Here is a 20,915-nt window from a genome sequence, read left to right as displayed (position 1 = left end):
GAAAACATAACCATGAGGCAGACGCTCCAGTGTTGCACAACGAATTCCTTTAAAGATTTGGAGCCGTACGGTTAAAAGATCCATTTTTTTCTGAAAATCATTTGTTGTTTTTATGGGTCTTTCATTATTTGAAGTGACGTAGTCTCACTTGATAAAAAACTCTTGATCAAGATACTAGCTCGTTTCCTTAATCTAGTTGAAAATAAAAGAATTTTCAAGGTTGGTAGATATTGCACTTGACGTTATTTGCTAACGCAACCTTCTGATCTGGAGTTACGCCATGAGTCCTTCAAAGAATCAAGCTGTACGGTTATAAGATATGCTCAAACAAGTATCCAATTATGATTAGCTAACGCCTTTGATTCGTTTAAATTTTTTTGATGAATATATTTAATCATATAACAAACTCCAGCAAAAACTACAATACAACCAATCTGATATAAATTTTAGGAATCGAAACTTTCTATAGCAAACTCTGTAGAGATATAGGGTCTTTTTGGTTATACCGCTTCTAAATAATTTTTAAAAAGTTGATAGTTTTTCTCACGAAATTGGACTGATTTTACTTAAAAAGGCAAGGCTGATATCCCGAGCGTTGAATAAAGGTAGAATTTGGCAGGATACGGCAAATTTAAAGACAATTGAAAACGCATTTGGCGTCTTTGTTATGAAATTTATGCTGAGAAACTTGGCAAAAATTGTACAAAAAAGCAGTTTGAGGCCCAACAATTAACAAGACTGCTGTTTTAAGGTCCATGGAGCAGTAGTAACTTGAAAAAGTTAAATGTAAAAAAAATAAAACGAAAAAAAAATTAATTTTGAGATTTTTCCTGAAAATCACCCCCCCCCCCCAACTCTCCCACACGCCATATAAAGTAGAAAAAGATAGATTTCGCTTCCATTAACCAATAAATTAGGCAAATAAGCTTCTTTCAACCATTTTGGAACGATTTCTGAGACGGATAATATCTCCGCTTACGCGTTAATAGCAGACTCAAACTCTCAGCGCGACTATGCAATTTAGGTCTGAATCTGGATGCGGCGCGACCCTCAAAGTCTGGACATGAGTGTGGGACCTCGACCCGGGAGCATGTGTATGATTTGGATAACACAATTTGAAGCAAATCCTCAACTGTCTTATGGTTTTTCAAGCAAGGTCGATATACGGAACTAGCCTGGCCAATTTAGTTTGCCTCAATTTAGTTTGAGCCAGTTATGAGCGTGCGATAATTCATCACGCATAAATAAACAGCGTATCGAAAAAATTATAAAATAAACGAGCAGCCAAGCACACCGGCCTTTAAATTCGAAGATTCCAGGATCGGTCTTTAAGCCACCAAACTTTCTTGATCTAAGTTTCTACTGCCCCATAAATCTCAAAAATAAACAAAAAATCAAAAATGTTTTTGATAGTGTCTTCTTTTTATCAACCATTCGCTAAGTAAAACACAAAAGAATGTTTTTAGCATCTCGTATCTCATGAATAAGTTCAATTTGCTGGCCTGAATTCAATTTAAATTGTTAAAATTAACAATCTTCAAGTCGCATAACTAGAGAATCGACTACCAAATGTAAACAAATATCTATATTTCAGATCAGGCTAACAATATTTTTAAAAAAATCTTTTTGAGCTTGACTGAACAACATAACTAAACGCAGCACAAATATTCCGTCGATTTCTTCGAATGTGGGAACGATAATTTGTTTCGGATCTTTTCAAAAAATTTATTTTATTAAAATTTTTATGTAGGTATTATGTAAATAGTGAGTAAAACAAATACAAACGCGCAAAAATGAAAACCCAATTAATTTTTGTCAAATTCATATTTTATTCAGAATTGGTTGTCAAAAATAACACATGCATAGGGGGAAATAGTTAACAAGGTCCAAAAGAGCCGTCAGAGGGATTTCACTCACGAGAGGTCTTTTTTTGGTCGGGGTTCGTATTTTATGTCTATTGCCGCAATAAAATCTTTATGCCACCGCTCATTATTTTGCGTAAATTGCCTATTTCCGGTCTGAGGGGGTGTTTTTTCAACTGCTAATAGCTTCCGATAATTACCGGTCTAAGGGGGTGTTTTTTCAACTGCTAATAGCTTCGCCGATTTTGTCTTTTTTTTGGTATAGGAGAGACGATATTCTCGAAAAATGAACTATTCTGAACTCGACCCTTTGTTTGCTGTACTACTACTTAATGTCTACTCAATCTTACGCTCAGGTTACTATAGCATGTAGTACACTATAGCAAGTATTACAGTAGAATCAATCACCAATTCTACACCACAAACCGATTGTAATGAAAATTGACATGCTTACTAATTAGGCCAAGACAAACATACTTTGTCTTAATAAATAACCTTGTAAAAACCCTCATTACATCATAAAATTGATGCTGATGTGAGGTGGGGGGGGGGGGGGGAAGAGCCCACAAATTGCCTATTTTCGGTCTCGAACTCGGAAGGAAAAAAGCGATATCTGCATGAAATGAGATAAATGTTAAAGTGGTTCATTATCAGCTGACCTAGTTGATTACAGGACAAATCCATTTCACAGAGGGTGTTGTTGGTGACAATCAGTTGAGCAATAAACTGCGAGGTCTGTTCTGTGATGTCATTGGCTGCTATATTCAGAGTCTCTACTGTGGAATTTTCCAGCAGTGCAATACACAGACACTGCGCACCCTCGTCTCCTAGCCTAAAATATACGATAATTTTTGGTCGCTAACGGGATTTAGGTGGGGCGAATTTAGGAGAGCAAGTTACTATTTGTGAAAACCAATTTTCATTGGCGTGACCTAAAATTCATGAAAATACAAAGTTATTCCTCTTAACGCAACGAAAATTATTAGGTTACAAACATCGCCAACAGACCGCTGATAAGTGCCAAAGCAACCACGCTACATAGAAAAATACTATTTTTTAAAACTTTTTTCCAAGAAAAACAAGGATAGCCCGTTACTTTGCAAGTAGCACAGAATGTTCCGACCGTAGTATTTAAAAACTACAATTTTTTTTCAAATTAGTGTAGTTTTTTCTGCGGGGTGTGATAAAAAGGATCTGAAGTAAAACTAGAACTTAGGCATATCCAACATTCTTAAAAATATAGCCAAATTGGACAAGAATTTTCAAAGAAAAATGACTAGAGTTTTTTGAAGTTTTTGATTCCCAAATTGGCACTACGCATATTCGACAGAGTCACAGTAAAACAGGCAATATGATAAGCAAATTAAAAAAACTACTAGAAAAACAAAAAATTAAATTAAAATTAAGCATAAATAAGCTATTGTAAATGACCTAAATTAAGCGTTAATAAGCATGCTCGTTTGCTTTACTCGCTCGAAATTACACAAAAAAATCGCAAATTTCAAACCGGTTTTTCTAAACACTGAAAAACAAATTTTGAAAATTTTTTATTGTCATTCAAATTACGACTAAAAGGGCTTTAATATGATATATCATTCGATCCATTCCGATGATTATTTATGGTACTTGATTTTGCGTGGAAAACAAAAGTTTTCCACCCACAAAAAAAAAGAAAAAACTAAAACACACCCGAATACTAAGTTCTTTCCCATTTTCAAAGGTCGAAACAAAAAACTAAAACACACCCAATACTAATTTCTTTCCCATTTTCAAAGGTCGGAACAAAAAACTAAAACACACCCAATACTAATTTCTTTCCCATTTTCAAAGGTCGGAACAAAAAAACTAAAACACACCCGAATATGGGAACTTAAAACGTGAGAAAAATACAAATTAAAACTTTTGGGGAAACGTAATTCATGTTTTTAGGCCAATTGCATTTTGTTGATGGAAATTAATTTGCTTTCATTTTAGCAAATGAACTTGAATTGATCAAAAACGAAATCAAAAATCTCAAACCGCGATAAACACTATTTCGCGCGAACAACTTTTTCGTGAAAACTAAACTTAAAAACACGACATCGGTATGTATACATATTTAGGTTTTCTGCTTTTTACGGTTATTTTTCACGAAAAAAAGTTCGGTCAAAATAAAATTTTAGCGCGGTTCGCGATTTTTGAATTCATATCAATATCACCTTAAAGTCATTGGCGCATGTGAACAGTTCCCCACTTAATAGACCAAGTGAACACTTTCTCTCCCTAATAGACCAAATTAACAACCTCCCCCCTAAAATTAAATGGCAAATTCAAGCCGTAAAGGCGGAATGTTCTATGCTCAAATCTGATTGGCTGAAAACTATTAATCTTAACCAAGTGAAAAATCTCCCTCCTAAACTGCATTAGGGGGATATTATTCACTTGGCCCAAATCATTTAGTAAAATGAAGACAGAATTACCATTTCGAATAACATTTCATGTTCGTTTATGGCCTTCATTTCGTTTAATGGCATTTTAAACTAATGCTGCTGACCTGTTGAGTCGTAGATTGAGGTGTTTCAGTGCTGTTGGCTTCTTGAGCGCATGTGCAATGGCCGCCAGGCCCTGGTGTCCGATCTGGTTGTCCAGAAGATTCAGACTGGTGATCTTGCTCTGGTTGATCAGTTTGCCTACTGCTCTTGCTCCTTTATCCCCTATCTTGTTGAATGACAGGTCAAGCTCTTCCAGATTCGGATGGTTCAACGTGTGTTTTATCATCACTCGAACCTGGTTGAAAATTGAACTTTGTTATAGTTTTAAGATCAAAATAATCGTTTTTTTTTTTCATTTTATAGTTACTGTCAAATTGTTGGTAATATTTGTTTTGGATCAAAACAAATCTAAACACTCTGTTTTTTCAAAAAAAAACGCCATGGAAGGTTTAAGTGAACGAACACTTTGAAATGCAAAAATTGAATGTTTAGAATTGTACCTTATCGTCGTCGATTTTGCTTCGCTGTACAGATAGTCTCTTCAACTGTGTGCACTTCTGAACAAACTTGGACAAGTTTAAACAGTCGGTAGTCGTGAACAAAAACAAGTTCCATTCGAAGTTCAACAGACATCCGTCTACGCCATACACGACTGAAAACTCTTCCATATTTGGTAAGAGAGCGAGAATATCGTTGAAGTCGAAGTGACTGTCGTTCTCAATGACGTCACCGGCGTCACTCCCAGTATCTGAGACATCCCCGTCGTCTCGGTTCGGTTCACGGATCGGCGGCAACAACTGTCGGATGTCAACTCTGACTATGAACTTTCCTTTGAACATAATTTAAAGACATGTTTAAAACTCATACTAACTCTTAATGCAGTTTTTCAGATGTTTTAAATTTTGAATAAAAAATAGCCCAGAAAAGTTAAGACTTAGAGTGACAACCTCAGGTGTCTGTAAAATGGATAATACTTGGTATTTACCGTGAATTGGTCCAAAGCAAACTGTGCTTTTTACAAACGTTTCAATTTAGTATTTTAGATAACAAAGCAGACTGCATCAAAATATCACGGAATCGTCTGATGCTTCCTAAATTTCTGAGAAAATATACCTAAGATGAAAGTTTTGTTGGACTAATTTGGATATGCGTTCTTCATTGAGGATATTTTGACAACTGAACTTTTTGACAATCTATATCAGTAAGATCTTTTCTGACGCAAAATTTCAGCTGAAAATGAGCCAGTTTTGGACCGTTTAAAGGACGCTTTTTGTTTGACTTTTCTGTAATTAGCAATTCAGTCTATCTGTCATGAGAATGGTCGTCAGCCGTCCAGAACCATGACCTGAAATTATTTTTAACTAAGCTTACCGACTAAGTTGAGATAGTTCCTCAGCACAGACAAGTCCGTAGTTCCCGGAATGAACGACTCAATCATCTCCTGCAGCTGCCGTTCAAAGTAGAGTCTCTTGTAACTATTTCCATATTTGGAAATATCACACACTGGCCACTTGGAAGCGCAACACCGTTTCCAGTATTCCTCCGCGTCAATTAAATTGGCCGTGATTTCGATTGGCACTTCGGTTGAAAGTTTTCCGAGAATCTGATTTTGATATTTTCCAGGCAGCGGCGGAGTCTTTTTTGCTAAATAATTCAACAAAATTATCACAAAAATATCGAAAATTGGTTAAGACAGAAACAGTGATAGATAAATGAAAGACAGATGAATAAAAGGACGCATTGCACAGAACCTTCTATCAGTGACTTGATCATCTCTGAAAGATAATTGGGTAACAACGGGAGTGGTTCACTGAAAAACAATGGAAAGAAAAACATAAACTTCAACAATTTCAAATGCTTTCATTCAATCTTGTTGTCTTCGAAACAACTAAAACGTGTTAAAAATGCAGCCACGTCACATTCTATATCTCAGAAAAATGAATCACTTCACTTTTCGAAATGAAAAAAATATGAATAGACCGACCATTCAGGGTATTCCATAAAAACATTTTTGCCATTACAGCTTTTCTCCCCGACTACAGACGAAAAAAATTAAAACCCTATTTCTGTGAATTTTGCATTACGGTTCCTGTTTAGATTATTGAGTTTCGCTCGTGGAAAAAGTGAAAAAAGGAAAGGATTGAAATGAATGCAAGAACGAAACAGTGACTTACCGACATCTTTGAGAATAGGATTCTGGGGGAAGTTGGTTATAATATTACTCATGGTCAGCTCAGAGAGTAAAGGTACTGTGGCTAGCGTCCATTCAGGGTCCTCGGCTATGATGCGACGCATCTTCCTGGGGTCTGCCGCTGGGTTGTCGTAGGACACTGCCTGTTCCAGGGGAGGGGCTACCTGTGCAGGGTAAGGCTCCGAGGGGGTCTTGACTGGCGTGGGTTTGGCAGGTCCATCCACTTTGTCTTCCTGAAGAAATAATTTGTTAAGCTTTTGTAAAAAATGAGGAATGCAAACCATGTAAGACATGGCGACTCGGAAAAGAAACAAATATGGTGATAAAAATGTCATAATGAAGATTGGTCCACTCATTTCAAATTTTTTTTTATAAAATATGTGGTTTCCTACGCAAGATTTCTTCCAAGAGTCTGGCAAGGTTTGCATTCCCAGATCACTGAAAAATAGTTTCACAGTTATGCTTTAGAATAAAGTTCCGATCATATTGCAAAAAAAAACATTGTTTTTTTGCAAACTTGTTTTGCTTCTTTTCTGTGCGTGGAGTGATGAGATGAACAATGGGAAAGTTAGTCTTTTGAGAAACTTGTGAAAGGGTTGTATTTTCGTTACTACGGCCCTTCATGCATATCATATTAGAAACGTGGTCGTATCAGCATTAACTTCTGTTGGTGGAGGGGACGTTGAAACAGCCAAAATGCAAGGCTACCTAAATTCATGTCAAAATCTAAGCTAAAATTACGTTAATTTCTGGTGCAGGAGTGTCCTCGGCAGCTTTTGGGACAGTACTTTCTTCATTTGCAGCCGCTGCCTCCTCCGCACTACCAGGTTTCATCTCGGGTGAAGTTTCCTCAGACATTTTAAAAATAACAATTAACAAAAGACAGCAACTCCGAGCAGATTTTAAATATTTGTGATTTATGATAAAGATGGATTTGAAGCTTCAGACTATACCTGGCCGCTTTTGGTTTAAAATATGCACGTGCGTTCGTACAGGTGAAACGAACAGAAAACATAAGCCAATGCAAAACGATACACCGCAAGCATATTCAAAAACGAAATACCCCTTTTTATACATTGGTTTTTTAATTTTAATGAAATCATTCAAACAAACTGCAATTATTAATAGGACTGTTCGTACATCAGGGCAAGGCCTGCATGTTCTATGCTCCTGTTCTGATTGCCCCTTAATCCGTATCGAATAGTTATTCGTACAAAAATATCAAAAAATTAAAAATTTTGGACATTATCAAATATAGCAAGTGTGAAAATTTCCAGGTAAGAAACTAGTAGGACGCATTAGCTTGCCTAAATTCAATTATGAATGATTTTTTAGAGTGGAATATATCGCCAAGCATAATTAATTGCGTTAAGTTATAGCATTGGAACTTATAAAAATCTTCACAGTGCGCAAAAATTAGTTTGGCGCATAGCCAACTTGTCAATTTCAAACCACCAGATTTTCACAAAAAATAAATGAAAGTTAAGTAATTGTTTACATTTGAACTCCAAAAAATTTTTTCAAAGGGTTATAATTTTTTTGATGAAAACTTTTCTTTCAATCACCGGAATTTGACTGAACAAAAAAAAACAAAAACCACAAAAAATCCTGACATTCGTTCTCTTTCAAAAGTAGGAAAAATTATGTATGGTTATATGTACGTAATAAATCAGATGAGCACATAAAATAAAAAGTACAAATATCAGTTCAATTTGCAACCCAATTTGCAACCCCCTCCCATGCACATTCGCAAAAAATTCTGAAGTCGGTGCTGATTTTTGCTAGGTCAATTTAAGTTCTGATTTTCAAAGAAAAGATGATTATATATACTTTGGGTGTTTTCTTAATTCAAATTCTGAAGAAATCGAAAAATTAATTTTAACCAAAAATTTTTCATATCTTATTGAAGATATCAATTCCCTGAATTCAAATGAAAAAGATAGATATTTTACTTTGGTTATATTTTATAAAGATCTGAGTGTTGGAAAATTGCCAACTTGCCCATGTTTTGGACTAATTTATGCGCGCTGTGAATATTTGATTTACAATGCTGACAGCTTAACGCAATTCAATTATGCGTGGCGATTTTTCCCGCACTACAAAATTGTTCCAAACTAAGTTGAAGCAAACTTTCACATTTGTTGGTTGATATTGTCCGAAATATTTGGTTCTTTTTACCAACAACTGTTCGATACCAATTGAGGGGCACTCAGAACATTTCAGGTTGTTGCCCCAATAAACGAGCGGTCCTTGTTCAGCTAAACTACGCTACGGCTTAATTATGAGAGCTCATTTGTTAATTGCAGCGAGCGTGTGGTTTGAACTGTCGAGTATATGGGGATTGCAGTCTGTAAGTAGACAACCGCATAGTCATATTCGTCAAAACGAAAACAAACACTATATTAAACAATCAAAATTGAGATAAGAAAGCAAAACTACGAAATAAATAAATATCAATTAGGTACCTTTGGCTTTCTCATCTCGATTTTGATTAATTAAAAGATTAGTTGTCTATTTACTGACGAGTATGAATACGCTGTTGTCTATTTAGTGCCACGTAACTAATCGCTGGGTAACTTTACTCAGAACTAGCACTGCGCCACAAGGATTAGAATCACAAATTCTTTATTTTGGATAGTCATTTTTGTCTTTAGCAGCTTGTTGTTTAATAATCGATCGTTCGTTTTCTCATATCCTCCCTCACACGCAAAGTAAAGCATCGAGTGATGTAAACTGAGTATGGAGCGCATTTTATAGACCAAAAGTCCAGCACTAGACTTAGGACCAAAACGAGTGCGGATGACCGCACAGCTTGCCTGGACTGATAAATCTTAAAAAAAAACTCTTTTAGTTGTGCTTCGAGCAAAAAATTTATTGAAAATTTTTTTCAGTTTTGTTTATCAAGGTTCCAAAAAATCTATTAGAATAAATTAATTTAGTATGATATAGCCTGAGTACCTGAGAATGCAGAAAATTTACGAAATTTTCAGCAAAAAATAATTACAGTGGGGCAAAATAGAGCTTTCCACAACTTGTGAAACGTATGCCAGCAATCAGGCTGAAAAGCGATGTAAATCACAGCAGCATGTAGCTTGAAAAAAGTCATGAAGTTTTTTTTTTAAAAATTACAAAAAATTATCAAAAACCTAACTCATCTGTATTTCAAATGAAAGTTCATTTGACAAATTCAATTCAGTGTAAGGAATCATTTTGCGAACGAGTATTTTTTCAAGAATGAAGTTTTGTGATCAGATGAAACCAGTTTCAGATCTTTTAATACACCAGGCTGACTTCAATTCTCTCTAGTATACTCGAGGAAAACACAATATACGAAAAAAAAAATGTCCAGAGAATTCTTAAATGAAAACCTACAGCAAAACATCACAAAGATTTTCAACTATAACAAAAAGTTTTTAAATCATCTATAAGCATTTTTATGCTCGAAATTGCAGAATCCGTGACTTAACTCGATCTGGTAAAAACTGAAGCTACAGAATGGTTCAGTGATTCGCTCAGAATTTTTTAAAAGTTAAAATCTTATGCTGATCTGATGAAGCGTCCTAATTGTAAGCGTGAGCATTAAAACCAGTTTTTTTATTTTTGAAAACCTGGAAACATTGTTTTCTAAATAGTCGCATTTGTTAATGTTAATCTCTAATAACCATGTCAATTCAACCATATTTTTTATTTATAGCTACTGAAGACAACGGCCAAATTTTACACTAAACAAGCTGATTAATAGGCAATTCGGCAGCGAAATCACATATTTAACCTAATTGGGACGCGAAGAATGGGTTTGTTTTTACCTAGTCGTTTGTTTTTTTAATGAGCGATCTAGATTATCGGCAAACACTGATATATCTGCGCTTATTCACCTGTGCTGAATATAAGACATGCAGACGAAATTAAGCGCACGTTCTCTAATTATCAAAGTCGCGATTTTTTCGAAATGTCTTATTTTTTTATTCGTACAAAATCTGTCTGGCAATACCTAGTCCCACTGGATACGCTCGCTCTTGGATTCACGTTTTTCACTATGATATTACGTTTAGTCAAAACTCTTTATTTAACATTTTCCTTGAAAGATCAGGCAAGACAAGCCGAAAAAGACTAAAGCGCATTATATTACCAGAGTCGAGCTTAAGCACAGACGAGCAAGTTAGTCTTTGAATTTTCGAACTTTTTCGAGTCTGTGACAGAATGTTCCACTCCTAGCCATATTTTAGCAACATTAAAAAACATCAAAAATTTCAAAAAGCGGATAAAACACGTGCTAACATAATTCCAGTTCTAAAATGCTCAAGTGCCATGCAGCAAAAGTGCATCTTTGTTGTTCATTCTGCGAGTAAACTAAAAAAAATGAACTCTTTCCTTGTGCACAAGCAGAGAAAAACCACAAGACAAATTGAAATAAATATATTGAAATCTCACCAAACAAATTATTGAAAGAATAATTTTCAACTAGGAGGTATGAAAGACTCACAGTACTGATACAGAAATATATTAAAAATGCGAAAAACACAAAAAGCAAAATGAACTCATCGATTGACTTAACTGTTAGAACGTTCTTCATATGGTTTCCAAGACTAGTTACTCACGGGTCACATTACAATAAACAATTAAAGTTCTCTGTAAAATTATACACGGGAAAATGAGTTCATATGGCTTCAAAGGTACTCACAAACACACAATTTGAAATCGAAAACAAAAATCACACGTTTTTAAGCAAATATTTTATACACAACTTCACTCGTAGAACACAAATGCCAAATGACGTTCAAATATACAAATGAAATCACACCAAAATTTCACAGAACTCAAAATTTCTTTCCATAATAAAAGTTTGGCAAGGCTTAAGTTTTCATACTGATTACAGTTGTGTTAGTTGCTGACTTCATTGAGCACTTAGAACAACAATCTGCACATGCAATAACCTCGGGTTCGGTAGACCTCGTCCTGATATAGGATGCCTCAGTTTGAGTTTCGACACTGCTTTTAGGCCTTTCTTCAGAACCCAACTCCCCTTCAATTATGTCTGTAACCTCACCTGCGAAAACAGATGTCAGCGACTCGCTATTAGATACTGAAGCGTCTTTAGTCGGGCTACCGTTTTTCAAACTGTTCTCCGAGTCACTAAAATAAGAAGGATGTCGAATTACGCTTTCTACTGAGCCACTGTTGGCTCTATCTTTTTCAAAAGTTATGCTCTTCTCTTGACTTGAGGCACTTTCAAAGAAGTCTTTTCGATCTTTTTTCAGGTCTGTCTGAATGAAAAGAGATTCGTCGTAACTTCGGTGACCTCTAAACACAGAATCAGAGTCATTTGAGTCCAAATTCAGGAAACCCGAGAAATCGAAACTTGCTTCCGTTTGATTTGATCCAAAAATTGACCTCCGGCGTCTGGGTCTGGAAATTCGAGTTCCATCAGAGTGTGGTTCGTTTGCACTAGAACTACTCCTCGTCGAGCTGATTTCATTCGTCGATCGACTATTGACTCGTGCTTCTGTAGACGAGTATCCTCCCTTCGCCGAATACTTCTGCCCAAGTGGCGTCTCATGATGTTCGGCTGTCTGCGACGATGACGAACTAGATGCCATATATGGCGAGTCTCGCATGTTTCTTTGTTCACTGCCTCGAGAGTCGCTCCTAGCCGATGACTTATTCTTAGGCGTTGAAGTCGACATTTTTGATAATGGTCTTTCAGCTTCTTTTAACTCTTCTGATTTATCGCGAAAACTTTTCGTATTAAGGACAAGTTGTGACCTGGAAGGAAATTGATAGAGATAAGCCATACAACATGGAGCTCTGATCGAAAAGCCGTCAATAAGTGGCATGGTCGAATTACAAACTTCGTGGCAGTTATGGAGCATCACAAAACGACTGGTCGTCACTTTATGCCGTGAGGACATTAGTTCGTCAATTAAGTCATGAGCAAACGTATCTGCGAGGTTTGCCGAAGCTATTCTTGATTTATTCTTCACATCTCTACGAGTATTCGACGATCTTCGCGTATTCTTCGTTGTTGTTTTCCTTGTATAAATTTCCAGATCAAAAGGGAGAGATCTGACCCCTTGTAAAGCATCAAGGGCTCTCAGTTTTACTAATTTGTTGTTTGGGCAAGAATTGTCGTCAAAATATTTGATTTGCATTTTTACAGGGCTTGGTTACAAATTTCCGAACATAGTTATCTATTAATTTTTAATCATTCTCTAATCTGAAAACATGATGATTTATCAACTGATACCAACAATAAGATTGTTCACGCTTTTGAAGCTCTCCGAAGCGGTTAGCGATATCAAAAGATGTACAAATAAAACATAGGCAACAGACAGTTGGAAAAGAGTAAGAACGCAATGAAACAGAAAAAAAAACTGACTTAATTTTCGGAAAAATCTCAACTTACAAAAATTATAGTCCCTAATTTTTATAGCTTTAAGAAAATAAATAGATGCCCTGAAAGCTCTTTGAATTTCTATGATGATCCATAAAAATAACCCAATTAGAAAAATCGCTGTGAAATCTGATATTTGAATTCATTTTCGAAACTAGAAGTCGCACGTTTTTCGTGACCTTACCACTTTTGCTGCTCATTTGTGGAGTTTGCATTCCATTATATCGATAGAAATCAACTGAACTTAGAAAAGCGCAAAAAAATCGAAATTGAGCGTGAACAAATTTTAAATCTTTTAAAAAATAGAAAGCAACAAGGCTTATTTAAGAGTCTTCACCACATTCATTAATCTTAAAAACTACCATATAACTAATCAATTTGCAGAACTTGATAAATACAACATACACAGTACATTCAAAAAATTTGGAAGTAATAAAGGAATTATAAACTAACTAATCAGAATAGAGACATTTGTAAAATTAATTTGATCAGGTAAAAATGTTTCTGACGTCTTGTAAACTAATAGGAGGAGTCGTTTCCAACGCTGATTTAGCCTTTTTGCACGGTCTAAAAATGCAACAAAATTTTGAACACATCGGATATCATGAAAATATTGACAAAAACTAACGAAATCCAAAACAGAAATTATCTTTAGAAAGAAATTGATTTCGGGTGTTTCGAAATTTTGCTTGCTGGGAGTTTTAACAATACCAAATTTAGTATTCAACAACAACAGGAATCACTAGTTCATGCGTTAAAAAAAACTAATTTTGTAGGTGTCGGGGAGCATTGCTGACCTGTTGTTGAATTGAGGCAGAATCTGGCAGAGTTTATCCTCGACTGAGTTTTCGATCAATAAGAAGTGCACATATGTCTCCCTAAAATAATGTGAGTAAAATTTTAAAAAAGAGAATTTGTTGTTTGAAACAAGTATAAAACGTGTTTTAAACAAGGCGTCATTGAACACAGAGATTAAATGGAGCTTCGCATCAGTTGCGATACAACGCAATCGTAGCAATGCAAGCTAGTGAATAAAAAATGAAAGGGAAATAAATAAGGGGTAAAATAGAAAATGTTGAAAATTCAATTTTAGAAAAACGATCTGCCAACACAACCATCAGCATTAAATAAATTTTATTATTTACCGAGCAGCTACTCAGCCGACAATACGTTGGTAGACGAATATTGGGCCAAAAACAAAAAAACGCCCTAAGATGTTATTGTCATAAAAATTTGGAGTGAGTAAGCTTTCAATATTTAACTTTATACTAGCGTGTAACGGATCTCCACTTCTTCGAACCTTTAACAACCCATAAAAACCGCATATATTGGAAATAAGATCTGCATTCTTTGAGTGTGACAGCACCCAATTACAGGGTTCGTAAAAACAAATTTTTCAAAGTTTTTAATAAAATTTTGTGAAGTTATGCTTAAGTTCTTTGAAAAAAATTTATGAACTAAGAAACGTCAAATGTCGGGAACTAGAAGAAATTGAGCAGTCGCATTTGGACGCAAGATTTGCAACTCCTGAGAGTACTCTTACAGTACCCAACTACAGCGATGGGAAATCCAAATTTGAGAAACTTCAAACTTAAGTTTTCTTAAACAGATATTTTGTTGAAAACCAGAAAAAACGTCACATCCCGAAAACTACCGAGATTTAAGCAGTCATATTTCAAAGCAAGATTCGAAACCCCCAAAGTTACTCTGACAGCCCCCAGCTATAGGAGTAGGAATTTCGAATTTTGAAAAAAGTTTTAATTTAAGTTTTCCGAATTTTTTTTGAAAAAATCACAAAAAACGTCAAATCTGGAAAACTAACAAAATTTGAGCATTTATATTTGAAGGCAAGATTCGAAAATTCTGACAAGCTGAGAATACTCTGATGGCCCCCACTGCAGATTTGGGAACTTCCAATTTTTAGGAAAATATTAAATTTAGTTTTCTGAAAATTTTTGAAAAAATCACAAAAAACGTCATATCTCGAAAACTACAAGGATTTGAGAAATGACATTTAGAGGCAACCCCTGAGAGTACCCTGACAGCACCAAGTTACAGGGTTGAGAATTTCAAATTTTGAGAAATTTTTTTAATTAAGTTTTTGCCTTATTTCGTAAATCAAAAGGATTTGGTTATTTATATATGGAGGCCAGCAAATCACAACACCTGGGGAAACCATCGCAGCATCCCACTTTTGGGCTCCTTATTTTTAACTCGGTGAAATAAACACTGACATCAATATGGAAAAAGGAAAAAAAATCATAACCATTGCAATATACGATATAGCTTAAACGTGAAAATTTTTCGTTAAACATGCAAATATAATACGTTAAAAGCTTAAACGTGGTGAGATTTATTGAGAAATGGTGAAGCCGCATTTAAATATATAATAGATATAATCAATGTTTGCCCTTATTTTTAAATATAATAAATTTCTGCCCTTCAAACGACACAAAATATGTTGTTTGAGCCGATAAAACTTTAGCCGAAACTATTAAGACTGAGTAAAGCTTTTAAGCGAAAAAATACTAAATCAGTGTAAATCAACATCATTTATAACTACAAAGAATACTTTGTGTATCACAAGAAAAACCAAAAACAGATGTGGTAATTAAGCCGACAAACTCTCGCAGACAGACTAAAGTCCGATCAGTCACTTTTCCGGAAACAAAATAATTTCTACCTCCTGAAAAAAAAAGGTCTGACCAAGACTCGAACCCCTAACCTTAAGGTGCAAACGCATCCACTTTATCTCCAGACCAAGTGGGAAAGAGGCTGGAAACTGTTGAGGTTCAAAAACGAGGTTTGTATAAAAAAAATTGTTCACGGGAAAAATTCTTGTTCCCGATTTCAAGAGACTTCTAACCGCAAGTGTAAGAATGCAACCCTATCGCCAAACCACAAAAAACCCTTGTCCAAAAAAAACAATACTGGAGTAAAAACAACATTGAAACCAAACAGACGAACCCAAAAAATCTAAACCGTATACTAAAATTGATGGAAGCATTTCGTTTTGGATTAAAGCTCTCGTTTAATTCAATCAAAAAGAATCACTATTCAACAACCTAATGCGAATAAAAAACCTACTCCATAAAACGTCCGAAAAAAACGCTTAAACAAAAAACAGGGTCAAAAAACAAGCAGTAGGTTATAAAAGAAACAAATGAATAGAAAAGACAACCCTGTTTCAAAAAATAATACTTCCACTAGAACAAAGAAAACCCAACTCAAAAGAAAACGCCAATTCAAAAATACATAATAACACTGACCTTAAGAGAGACAAGCTAGGCAAAAAACTCTGATAAAAAACGCGAAGAAAATAGAAACATCCGAGAAAAAAAACACTCAAATTAATCCAAAAAGCCGTAAAGGTGCCTTCAAAAGTAGCACCAATATTTTCGATTTAGGTTGGACATAAAATACTCGCTTTTGTGTAAGCATTACTAAGCTGACTTGTGTAAACAAAAAATCGTTCCAAAAAACAAAGAATCGTTTCAAAGCAATTAAATAAAACCCGTTTTTTCTTGACCGTTAAAAACGTACTGAACCTTTTCAGTGACGTTTGAATCAGAAAAAAACGCCAACAAGTATCTTTAAACGGGTCAGAAAAAAAAAAGAAAAAATTCCAACAATTAATCAGTTCCAAAAATTAAAAATACCCTCTACGGGAACTGAACCTCAGTCCTCGAACATTCAAACTTTCCAGTTGACTGCCCAACACAATTGTGCCACAGAAGCGTATAGAAATCAGCAAAAGTGAGCTTTAAAAGCACAAAAGCGCAATTTTAATGCAATAATTTGGAATGTAATAAGCTAAAGGCAACCACACTAACTCTGCCGATAATAAAATGAAAAGTAAACAGCCAAAATGAGTATAAAGTATGTATTTCAGATTTTCGCGAAATATGCTAAGTTCGAAAATTTCTGAATAGAAACTTCTCACTATTGTACTGTTGTATGACACAAATATCTCTCTCCAGTTCATTTGATGATTGAAAGAATTATCAACTGTATCAACTTTTTAACAATCAAATGTCAACGCACATGCTAATAAATATCCAATTCAGCCTCATGCTTTAAGAGTATCGCCCAAAAGTAGCACTAATATTTGCGACTTAGGTTTAAAAAATAGCCCAGTAGTATCACACAGCGTTCTGATTAAAAACTGAAATGGTCAGTATTTCATTCCGCGAATAATTCTGGAAAATAAAACTGGCTTTTGAAACTTAGAGTTCTTCATGTTTTCTCGATTCATATCCGATTTGAAATTATAGATTCATTCATTTATGGATCATTTCGCAAGTTAGCAGCTTCAAACAATATTTCGAAAAAAAAACTCCTGGAACAAACTCACCTGCACTGTGATATGCGGTCCACTCTTCCTATGGCCTGATGAATTACAGCTGGATTCAACACTGGCTCCACTATTATTACGTGGTTCGCTTCTATTATATTTAGCCCACTGCTACTCGATTTGTAGGGAAGCAGTAAGACTGGGAACACATTGTCCCGCTTGAACTTATTTAGTACGCCCTGAAAACATGCACTGAGTTCACATCAAAATTTATTTCGGAAAAGGGAAAATTACTAAACACTACTCAAAACACTGGAAATATTAAAAATAACTCTGTTTCTGAAGCATAATTTTTATGTTAGTGAAACTTCGCACAAAATTAATGATTTGCAGCCAACTTAATTTGATTTTTGAACTAGAACTCTTTTCGGAAAAAATTCAAGGAGAACCTGGAATGCTGATCCAGATTTGTGAAGTAGAAAGGGGACCTCATTCAATTCGAAAGCATAAGCAAGAATCGTCAACACTTCGTTCCACTAAAACAAACAAGTTTTTTTTTCACATTATTTGTTTATAAATTTTCAGTCAAGTTTGAAAATGTTTACTCACACTCGAGAATATTAGGACTTTAGCAGTGGCATCTGAATCGATTATTCCTTTCACCAACTTGACCAATTCGTGAGTTTTCGCCGACAAATCTCCCTAAACAACCGCTGCTCAATTGAACAAACTGCAAAATTGAGGAAAGATAAAAGTACAACCAAATACTGCAACAAATGGTGGAAAAACTCATATATGAGGACTGTTTCTAGCAAACAAAGCACGTTTTAAATGATAAGACAATTTGTTCACATGTAAGCTCAATACAAACGCATGTTAATTTTCCATTTCATTTACCCCCAATTTCTAGTAAGTAATTCACCATTAACTCAATTCTTATATATAACAGTCGCTTTCCAGCTATTGCGAAGTATTTGTTCTGGTCTGCCTCATAACCTAAGAAAATAAGCAAACAGGCTGAGCCTTTTTTAAAAACAAGCTCCATCGACTATGGAGAAGTTTAAGCGAGCTCAAAGTTGTCTACAAGTTCTGAAACGGCAAGTTTCTCAAGTTAGCGACCTTTGTGCTATTCTCGATCGTATCGCAACCAAGACGAGTTGAGCGATAAAAAACCGAGCTTGAGCATTGCTTGACTCAATCCTCAAATACTGATCACGAGCTGCTTGATGCTATCTTTGATGATTCAGAATACGACCAAGTATTTGATCAATGTCAGGAAACACAGAAGGCTGCTCGCCAAACTCTTAAAGCCGCAAAGAGAAAGATCATCTCTCAGCCCATCAACTGTTTTGCAACTGCGCAGATCGAACGTACAACAATCACGGCAAGATTACCGCAGATAAATCTGCCTAGCTTCAGTGTCGACTTCACTACCTGGCTAAGCTTCATCGATAAGTTTCAATCAACTGTCAATGACATTGCCAAGCTGTCAGCAGTTCTGAAAATTATGTATGACAGGAGTTTTTTGACCAGCCGCGCTTCTAAACATCATAAAACTGGAGACCATAGAAAGCAAGGACGAGGTAACCTCAATCGCTAAAAATGCTAGAGTAGAGCGCTACTTCCAAACTATTGTCAAGGATTCATGGAATCAATGCAGTTCAAACGGAAAACGTATCTTAGCTTCGTCAGCTGCAATGACACTTCGCAATCAATCAAGGCACTCGGAAGATCAGTAGAAAACGATTTGTGGCATTTCCTTTTTTCGAGAATCTCGATTCTGAGTCTCACAAGGCATGTGAAACTGCTAACGATGGGACTGAAGTGCTTGACTTTGATCGACTCATGTCATTCTTAGACAACAGAGTCAGGAAGAGGTCGTTCAAGGATCTAATTCCAGATCCCATAAACCTGAGCATGAGCAGCACAGCAGATGTTCTTCGCTATAATAGAAAAGATCTCACAAGAAAGGCTTCACTTGACCACAGTTCAAATCTGCCATGACACATACAATGAGTCAGTGTGAGAAACAAAGATAGATGACAACATCAGAACGGAAGGATTCTGCGATCAGCAAAAGGAGGTGCTTCACTTGTTTGTCTGTCAGTCACGGCATCCATCAATGTCCTTCAACATCATTGTGCAAGACATGTCAAAAAAAGCATCATACCACTACATGGCAGTTCAAGCCAACCTAATCTTCACCTCACAGTGACAATGAATGCTCTTCAAATCAAGCGAACTGGAACCATCACAGTTCTTCCAACGGCAAGACTTAAAATTCGATCTCAGAACGATCCATTTCATCACCTGAGGGCGCTCTATGACACTTGTGATCAGACGAAGGTCAAATCCCCACAGAGGCCATACACTGGCTTGACATCAAACCAACTGAAGCTCCAAATCGCATAGTTGGAGTAAACCAGAAGAACGCTATGTCTACCCATGGTCGAATGAATCACAATTCTACCGAAGTCTGGTAACAATTTGAAAGTTTCTTGTGTGGTGTTCGAATACATCAAGAATCACGAGCACTCAAAAACGTAAATTGCAGCCACAGATCTACAAAAGGCCAGCAACTTCAATTGAGCAGATCTATCTTTCGGCAAGCCTAATAGAACTGATCTCTTTTTTGGACAATTCGTCTCCGCACATTGTGAATTCACGGAATGTCAAGGAAAGAACTATTTCCAACCAACACGATACTTGGCTGGACAGCCTCAGTGGTTGCTCACACCGTCCACAGAGTCATACTAAGAAACGAATCCCTGCGGTATGAAATCAATTTCTTTGACAACCAGTCCACTACATTTGACAGATTCTGGGAAATTGAAGATATTCTTTCATCCCGGAATCCCGAAACTCATGCAACAAGCTTGAGTGCATCCAACGTTTCGATCAGACTACGACATATGGCTCAGACACAGATGAACGAGCTAAGGTGAGACTGCCCATCGAGTCACAGGGGACCTATGACGAGATCACCAATGAATGGTGGTCCGATTTTGGTCAGTCAGCACGCAAAGCTTTCCGGCAATTCATTTGCAATGAAAAGCAGCTAACGGCAGAACCGTGAAGCCAAAAACCAATATAATGTTTTCGTCCAAAAGACAATTGACACTGGCAATATAGAGAAAGTACCTGTGTCAGATCAGTTTCTGTCAGTCGGGAAGTACTTAATCATGCCTCATCAAGCAGTTTGAAGTCAGATTCAACGACAACAAAGTGCAGGGCTGTTTTCAACTGATCAGCTCCGACTTCAAATGAAAAATCATTGAACCATTGTCAGCGGATTGGTCCCAGAGCTCTTCAACATCCCTGTTCGGTTCCGATTGCACAAAATTGCAACATAATGCGACAATACCACGATGTAGACAAAGCCAGGAATTCGCGAGTCCTTATGCGCGAATGACTACATGGGTGGTGCAGATACTGAGGAACAACCCATCAGAATCTGCCAGAGTATCAAGGAAACTCTGGAAAAAGTCTGCTTGCAAATTCGAAAGTGGGCAAGCAACCGCAAGGTTATCATGAACGATTTACCCGGCAAACTGCATGAAAACAAAGAATTATTCTCAGCAGCAAATGACAACAGCGTCAAATTTCTTGGGTTCAATCGTTACCCAGTTTCCAACTGATTCCAATACTGGTGTACGAAGAAATTGAATCTATGGCACCGCAAACTTAATCAAACTAGCCAATGCCT

The 20,915-nt window shown here is 36.2% G+C and overlaps 3 protein-coding genes across 4 annotated transcripts in view; all 3 read right to left on the bottom strand.

Moving 5' to 3' along the window:
- Positions 1 to 7,531, bottom strand: part of LOC134839060 (dynein regulatory complex subunit 5-like) — an 86,942-nt gene extending 79,411 nt beyond the window's left edge. The window contains exons 1-6 of the mRNA XM_063854468.1: positions 7,266 to 7,531; positions 6,508 to 6,757; positions 5,705 to 5,977; positions 4,834 to 5,162; positions 4,396 to 4,628; positions 2,522 to 2,694 (exon numbers count right to left, since the gene is read on the bottom strand). Coding sequence (XP_063710538.1) covers positions 2,522 to 2,694; positions 4,396 to 4,628; positions 4,834 to 5,162; positions 5,705 to 5,977; positions 6,508 to 6,757; positions 7,266 to 7,382 — 1,375 coding nt within the window. The 5' untranslated portion in view covers positions 7,383 to 7,531. The remainder of the gene's footprint in view (positions 1 to 2,521; positions 2,695 to 4,395; positions 4,629 to 4,833; positions 5,163 to 5,704; positions 5,978 to 6,507; positions 6,758 to 7,265) is intronic.
- A 3,846-nt stretch (positions 7,532 to 11,377) lies between these two features.
- LOC134839723 (uncharacterized) lies at positions 11,378 to 12,208 on the bottom strand. Its single transcript, XM_063855345.1, has one exon. It carries the CDS (start codon positions 12,206 to 12,208, stop codon positions 11,378 to 11,380), a length of 831 nt encoding a protein of 276 aa, XP_063711415.1.
- A 1,080-nt stretch (positions 12,209 to 13,288) lies between these two features.
- LOC134839549 (E3 ubiquitin-protein ligase SHPRH-like) overlaps positions 13,289 to 20,915 on the bottom strand; it is a 63,877-nt gene continuing 56,250 nt past the window's right edge. For both annotated transcript variants that reach the window (XM_063855138.1, XM_063855139.1), the window contains 5 exons: positions 17,819 to 17,911; positions 17,659 to 17,745; positions 17,270 to 17,448; positions 13,713 to 13,793; positions 13,289 to 13,482 (listed from right to left, as the gene is read on the bottom strand). In XM_063855138.1, coding sequence (XP_063711208.1) covers positions 13,404 to 13,482; positions 13,713 to 13,793; positions 17,270 to 17,448; positions 17,659 to 17,745; positions 17,819 to 17,911 — 519 coding nt within the window. In that variant the 3' untranslated portion in view covers positions 13,289 to 13,403. The remainder of the gene's footprint in view (positions 13,483 to 13,712; positions 13,794 to 17,269; positions 17,449 to 17,658; positions 17,746 to 17,818; positions 17,912 to 20,915) is intronic.

Source organism: Symsagittifera roscoffensis, chromosome 2, assembly GCF_963678635.1.
Source record: "Symsagittifera roscoffensis chromosome 2, txSymRosc1.1, whole genome shotgun sequence".
NCBI classification, from domain to species: Eukaryota; Metazoa; Xenacoelomorpha; order Acoela; family Convolutidae; genus Symsagittifera; species Symsagittifera roscoffensis.
This window is presented reverse-complemented; position numbering and strand designations above follow the sequence as displayed.